At 55.9% G+C, this 7,309-nt stretch overlaps 1 protein-coding gene across 1 annotated transcript in view; it reads left to right on the forward strand.

Annotated features, from left to right (window-relative positions):
• The first annotated feature begins 108 nt into the window (after window positions 1-108).
• The window catches only part of SIX6 (SIX homeobox 6), a 36,894-nt gene continuing 29,693 nt past the window's right edge, over window positions 109-7,309 (forward strand). The window contains exon 1 of the mRNA XM_015422020.1: window positions 109-680. Coding sequence (XP_015277506.1) covers window positions 109-680 — 572 coding nt within the window. The remainder of the gene's footprint in view (window positions 681-7,309) is intronic.

Genomic DNA, 7,309 nt, shown 5'->3' on the forward strand with positions numbered 1-7,309 from the left:
GCAGGCGGCGGAGGCGGCGGGGCCGTCGGTCCGGTCCTGGCGCGCGGGGGTCCGGGGGGCTCGGCCGAGCCTTGAGCCGGGCCGGGGGCGCCCGTCTCGGCCGCCTCCATGTTCCAGCTGCCGCTGCTCAACTTCAGCCCGCAGCAAGTGGCCGGCGTGTGCGAGACGCTGGAGGAGAGCGGCGACGTGGAGCGCCTGGGGCGCTTCCTCTGGTCGCTGCCGGTGGCCCCGGCGGCCTGCGAGGCGCTGCACCGCAACGAGTCGGTGCTGCGCGCCCGGGCGGTGGTGGCCTTCCACGGCGGGAACTACCGCGAGCTCTACCACATCCTGGAGAGCCACAAGTTCCCCAAGGAGTCGCACGCCAAGCTGCAGGCCCTCTGGCTCGAGGCCCACTACCAGGAGGCCGAGAAGCTGCGCGGCCGCCCGCTGGGCCCCGTCGACAAGTACCGCGTGCGCAAGAAGTTCCCGCTGCCGCGCACCATCTGGGACGGCGAGCAGAAGACGCACTGCTTCAAGGAGCGCACCCGCCACCTCCTCCGCGAGTGGTACCTCCAGGACCCCTACCCCAACCCGGCCAAGAAGCGCGAGCTGGCCCAGGCCACCGGCCTCACCCCCACCCAGGTCGGCAACTGGTTCAAGAACCGGCGCCAGAGGGACCGCGCCGCCGCCGCCAAGAACAGGTCGGGGGACGACGATGCTGCCGCCGCCGGGGGAGGGGAAGGAGGGAGAGGGGGGGCTCGGGCGCCTCGGATCGGGACCAGTGTCCTTCCCTCTAAGCCGAGGAGTCTTGTGAGCAAAAATTCTGCTTCGGGAGCTGCTGGCATGAAAAGCTGTGAGCGAGCGGTTTGGCTGCTGCTGTATAGATTAGCCTGCTCCGGAGCCGTCCTTCCGGAGCTCAGACAAAAATCTGTGAGCTGCAGGCTCAAAGATCTGTGAGCTGGAGGCTCAAAAACTGCGAGCTGGCTCACGCTAACTCAGCTTAGAGGGAACACTCTTTTGGAGCCATCCTTCCGGAGCTAAAACAAAACTCTGTGCACTGGAGGCTCAAAAACTGCGAGCTGGCTCCCGCTAACTCAGCTTAGAGGGAACACTCTTTTGGAGCCATCCTTCCGGAGCTAAACCAAACTCTGTGAGCTGGAGGCTCAAAAACTGCGAGCTGGCTCACGCTAACTCAGCTTAGAGGGAACACTCTTCTGGAGCCACCCTTCCGGAGCTAAAACAAAACTCTGTGAGCTGGAGGCTCAAAAATCTGCGAGCTGGCTCACGCTAACTCAGCTTAGAGGGAACACTCTTCTGGAGCCACCCTTCCGGAGCTAAAACAAAAAGCTTTGAGCTGGAGGCTAAAAAACTGCGAGCTGGCTCACGCTAACTCAGCTTAGAGGGAACACTCTTCTGGAGCCACCCTTCCGGAGCTAAAACAAAAACCTGTGAGCTGGAGGCTCAACAACTGCGAGCTAGCTCACACTAACTCAGCTTAGAGGGAACACCGATCGGGACCCTCCTCGACGCACCCCAGCAGCTGAGACACAAACCTGGGGTGAAGGCGCACCTGGATCCCCCGCACCTGACAGCGTTTTCTTTGGGCGCTTTCACACACACACACACACACGGGAAAAGGGAAAAGCGCTTTCAGGCCACTGCCAAGCAGTGTTCCCTCTAAGCTGAGTTAGTGTGAGTTAGCTCACGGTTTTTTTAGCCGCCGGCTCACACATTTTTTGTCTTGGCTCAAGAAGGATGGCTCCAGAGCGAACTAATGTATGCAGTAGCCAAATCGGGGGCTCACAACTTTAACGCCAGTAGCTCGCAAAGTAGAATTTTTGCTCCCAAGACTCTATAGCTTAAGAGGGAGCATTGCTTCCAATGCGCCGGGCAACTGGATTTTACCGCTTCAAATGGGGGGGGGGGGGAACCCACTTGCAAACGCGGCCGGGGGGGGGGGGAACCCACTTGCAAACGGCGACTGGAGTGGATGGAAACGGCACGATTTAGCATGGGCGGAAGCTCTGGATTTATGGCGCTTCCCCCCACGTTAAATAATGCCGTTTCAATCCACTTCAACGATCTTTTCAAGTGGATTTTGCCCTTACGCACAGTAAAATCCAGTTGCTAAGCGCAGTAAAAGTGCCTTATTTTATTTATTTATTTATTTATTTAGGCATTTTTATCCCTCCTTCCCCGCAAGCGGGCTCAGGGCGGCTTACAAAGGGGCAAGAGCCCATGCATAAAACCCAGTAAAACAGTAAAATGATTTAGTGTGTGTGTGTAAGCGCAGGAAAGCTAATGCGCACCTGTCTGGCTTGGGTCGGGCTTCTGTCCCTAGCTGGCAAGAGCCCTGGTCCGGTCCTGGTGGGAGCCGCTTGGCCAAGGGTGCCGGACCACCGAAAGAGCAGCAAACCGCTGGGGAAGGGAGGGACGGGGACGTACAGGCTCCGCTCGCAGCTCCGGTCTGAAGGCGGGACTCCCTATCTGGGAAATGGCCCGCCAATGGTCCTTTCCGCACTAGACCTTAGATCCTGGCTCAACCCTGTCCCCGGACTTACATCTTACACTGCACTCGAGTTCACCCCTGTAATTACCTCGGGGTATTTTTGGTTTCCACTTTACATTAAGGTCAGCCCGGTTTCGCCCCGGGATAAACGGATGCTGTTATAACCAGGGATAAATGCAATGGTAAAATGAACTCTGATAAAACCAGGGATGAGATCCAAGTGCGGGCCAGGCGAGCCTGTACACTGGAGGACTTATACCATGATCAAACGCCCTTAGGATCCCGTTGCGCGTCCCTTGGACGCTCTCCAGAAAAGAAGTGGGTGATCAAGCCCTGGAGCTGGAGCCGAAATTTCTGGGGCAGCCCCCTTGGCACAGGGGCAGCGCCATCCTCTGAGGGTTTATCCAGAAACCAAGTCGGGCAACTGGAGGCATGATGTTCCCTCTAAGCTATGGAGTCCTGTGAGCAAAAATTCTACTTTGTGAGCGACTGGCATTAAAGCTGTGAGCCGGTGATTTGTCTACTGCATCAGTTAGTTTGCTCTGGAGCCCTCCGTCCTGAGCCAAGACAAAAATGTGCGAGCCGGCGGCTAAAAAGCTGTGAGCTAGCTCACACGAACTCAGTTTAGAGGGAACTCGTGGGCACTCCATGAAATTGCTGAGCGGTCGGGTTGGAACGGATAAAAGGAAGTCCTTCTTCACCCAAAGAGTGATTCACACATGGCATTCACTGCCACAGGAGGTGGTGGCGGCTACAAGCATGGACGGCTTCAAGAGGGAATTAGATAAGCATATGGAGCAGAGGTCCATCAGTGGCTATTAGCCACAAGGTATAGATAGGGGCTCTGGGGCAAGTGATGCTCTGTCTTCTTGGTGCTTGGGGGGGGGGAACAGTGGGAGGGCTTCTAATGTCCTGGCCCCACTGCTGGACCTCCTGAGGGCCCCTGGTATTTCTGGCCACTGTGTGACACAGAGTGTTGGACTAGATGGGCCTTTGGCCTGATCCAACATTGGCATCTCTTATGTTCTTATGTTCTTATGAACACTGGAGGCGTCCTGCGCTGGCACGTCCCCAGAATAACGGGCTTTCAACCCGCTTCCAATTGCACTTGGCGGCTGGATTTGACGGGCGAAATGGCAAAAGCCACTTGCGAAGGTAAGGAGTACTCATCGATGGCTGAAGTGCATCGACAGTGGATTCTTTTACCGGCTCTTGCTGTAATACATTAAATCAGATCAGGAAGCGGAGTATTCCCCCGGTGTGGGAGGGCCTTCCCGCTGGGCAGCGCCAGCGCGCTGTGGATCTCTCGGTTTCCCAAAGGGTGGGTCTCGGCTCCTTCCCCGCGACCTTTGGCATCTCTTCTTCCGGGGGTTAAAAACGGATCAGCCCCCCCCTCCCCCAGCCGCCCTCACCTCGACCCGATCCGCAGCGTCACCCTAAGCGGCGCGCACCTTTCGCACCTGGTCGACTGCGAGGGACTTGGGAGGGCTCGGCTCGGGAGAGAGGGAACGCATTTCCGAAGGCAGCTCCTTAGCTTCGCAGTTATCGGAAGTCCGTTCAGTCGAGCGGGTTTCTACTTCGTTTACTGTAGACAGGTGCGCCCTGCTTCTTTCCCCAATGGGGACACACACACACAGAGACACAGACACACACAGACACACACACACCGCGAAATCAGACCCGGCAATGTTCCCTCTAATGTGAGCAAAAATTCTACTTTGTGAGCACCTGGCATTCAAGTTGTGAGCGAGCGATTTGGCTCCTGCAAAAATTAGTTTGCTCTGGAGCTATCCCTTCCTGAGCTGAGACAAAAATGTGAGAGCTGGAGGCTAAAAAAACCCTGTGAGCTGGCTCACACTAACTCAGCTTAGAGGGAACACTGCCCTCAAGGCACCCGGTGGCCGATGGCATTTGCAGGGCTTCCTTCAAGAGGGAATTGGGTAAGCGTAGGGAGCAGAGGTCCATCAGTGGCTATGAGCCACAAGATCTAGATAGGAACTCTCGGTCTTGGGCAGGTGATGCTCTGTCTTCATGGTGTTTGGGGGGGGGCATCAGTGGGAGGGCTTCTAGTGTCCTGGCCCCACTGCTGGACCTCCTGATGGCACCTGGTATTTTTGGCCGCTGTGTGACACAGAGTGTTGGACGGGATGGGCCATTGGCCTGATCCAGCATTGGCTTCTCCCATGTCCTTATGTTCTTAAAAAGCTTGACCCACACAGGTCAGAGAAGGGCTGTTTCACTCGACCCGTCCCCCTAATAGGTGGGCAGGATTGCAGCCTTCCCCTCGTGTGTATCTGAAGAAGGGAGCCCTGACGCAAGAAAACTCGTGCCGTGACACAGATTGTTTTAAAATTTTAAGTCCTTAACGAGAGACTTCTGGGCTTGCTGTTTTCTACTGCTAGGGACAGACTAAGGCGCAGGCCTGTAGCCAAGATGTTTAAATTCAGGGGGCTTTTAAATAAGTCAGGGGGCACTCTGCACCCCCCCAAGGGAGCGCCTGGGCTGGATGGGAAGTGGGGGGCCCTGGCGGTAAATCAGGGGGCCATGCCCCGAGATGTCCCACTGTAGCTACAGGCCTGCTAACGCGGCTCCCCATCTCGATCTATCTCCGTAGAAGTGAGCCGTGTGACTCACCAAAGCTCCTCCCCTGCCACAAATCCGTGTCGGTCTTTTAGGTGCTCCTGGGCTCTCTCGCTCTTTTCTGCTGCTGCAGACGGACTAACTGCGGGCTCCCCGTCCCGTTCCGCGCAAAACTCCGAGCTCTGGGAGGCTCTGACTTCGCGGGCTTCGGTTCCTCCTGGCCTCGAGGCGGCTTCTGGCTTCTCTCGGCCCAGCCTGCGGCGCCCGCGCCTGTGGGTTATGCACACGAGGCCCGTTGCCCGGCTTATGCTCCAGTCGCATCGCGACCGACGGGGTTCGGGGTTCCTTAGAGAGATTCCCGGCGCCCTCAGGCCACAGCTGACTTCTGGAGACCCTGCAGAGGTTTTGGTGGGATTTGCAAGTTCTCTCTGTCTCTGTCTCTGTCTCTCTCTGTCTCTCTTTGTCTCTCTCTCTGTCTCTCTCTCTCTCTCTCTGTCTCTCTCTGTCTCTCTCTGTCTCTCTCTCTCTCTCTCTGTCTCTCTCTGTCTCTGTCTCTCCCTCCCTCTGTCTCTCTTTGTCTCTCTCTGTCTCTGTCTCTCTCACCATGAAAGAATTAACTGGTGGACCTCCTGATGGCACCTGGTATTTCTGGCCACTGTGTGACCCAGAGTGTTGGACTGGATGGGCCCTTGGCCTGATCCAACATTGGCGTCTCTTATGTTCTTATGTTCTTAACTGTGCCTTTATGCGCGCTGATGTCTCAGCTAGCGGCCAATGCTCCCTCTAAGCCGTGGAGTCTTGTGAGCAAAAATTCTACTTGGTGAGCTCCTGGCATTAAAGTTGCGAGCGAGCGATTTGGCTGCCGCATCGATCCGTTTGCTCTGGAGCCGTCCCTTCCTGAGCTGAGGCGAAAATGTGTGAGCCGGAGGCTAGAAAACCGTGAGCTGGCTCGCACGAACTCAGCTTAGAGGGAACACAACAGCAAAGCGTCGTTATCCGCTCTGCCTTTGCATAGAAACCCCGACCGTTTCCGAGCCGGGGGGCGTTCAGAGGCGGTTGGCCATCGCCTGCCTCCGCGTCACGACCATGGGCTTCCTCCGTGGTTTCCCATCCGAGGACTCACCGGGGGCCGACCCCGCTCAGCTTCCCAAGATCGGGCGAAAGCTCATCCCTCGAACAAACCTTTCTTGGTCTTCAAGGCGCCACCGGACTCGACATTGGTTCTACTGCTTCGGACCAACGTGGCGACCCCACCTGGATCTACCCCCCCCCCAAATCTTGTTGGTTGGACCTTCCAGACCAATCAGATTTTTTTTGGGGGGGGGGGATTTATAAGCTTTCCCGAGTCGAAACTCCCTTCGTCTTAAGAAGCAAGCGTGAAGCCCCCAATGTTCCCTCTAAGCTGAGTTAGTGTGAGCTAGCTCACGTTTTTTTTAGCCTCCGGCTCACACGTTTTTGCCTTCGCTCAGGACGGAGGGCTCCAGAGGAGACTAACTGACGCAGGAGCCAAACGGCTCGCTCGCAACTTGAATGCCAGTCGCTCACAAAGTGGAGTTTTTGCTCACAGGACTCCACAGCTTAGAGGGAGCGTTGGTCCCCATTGCAACCCACGCTCCTTGGCTTCCCGGGGAAGTCTGCGCCGCAGCCGCCTCGCGGTCGATCTCCTCCCTCGGTCTATTTTCCAAGCCGCCCGCCTGCCTTCGCTGACCTCCAGTGTGGCGCCCTCCGACCAGCCTTCCAAGGAGGCGACGCGCTGCGGAGAAACATCTTCTGCAAGGGGGGGGGATAATCGGCCTGGAGAATCGCTCGGCTGTTCTTCCAAGCTTTAAATAAAGAGGGGGGGGGAGAGAGAGAAGAATAACGGGGGCTGTATCCAGTGTTCCCTCTAAGCTGAGTTAGTGTGAGCCAACTCACTGTTTTTTAGCCTCCGGCTCACACGTTTTCGTCTGGACTCAGGAAGGGATGGCTCCAGAGCAAATCGCTCGCTCGCCACTCTGATGCCAGTAGCTCACAAAGGAGATTTCTTGCTCACAAGACTCCACGGCTTAGAGGGAACGTTGGCTGTATCCCAATTCCTATTATATTGCAGAGTTCAGCTGTTCTTATATTTATAATTATTGTGTGTGTGTGTCTGTATTCCTATTATATTGTTATATTACTCTGCGATATATATATATATATATATATATATTGCAGAGTAATATAATATAATATATTATAATAATATATAGTATAATATAT

Source organism: Gekko japonicus, unplaced genomic scaffold, assembly GCF_001447785.1.
Source record: "Gekko japonicus isolate JY-2015 unplaced genomic scaffold, Gekko_japonicus_V1.1 scaffold166, whole genome shotgun sequence".
Classification (NCBI taxonomy): Eukaryota; Metazoa; Chordata; class Lepidosauria; order Squamata; family Gekkonidae; genus Gekko; species Gekko japonicus.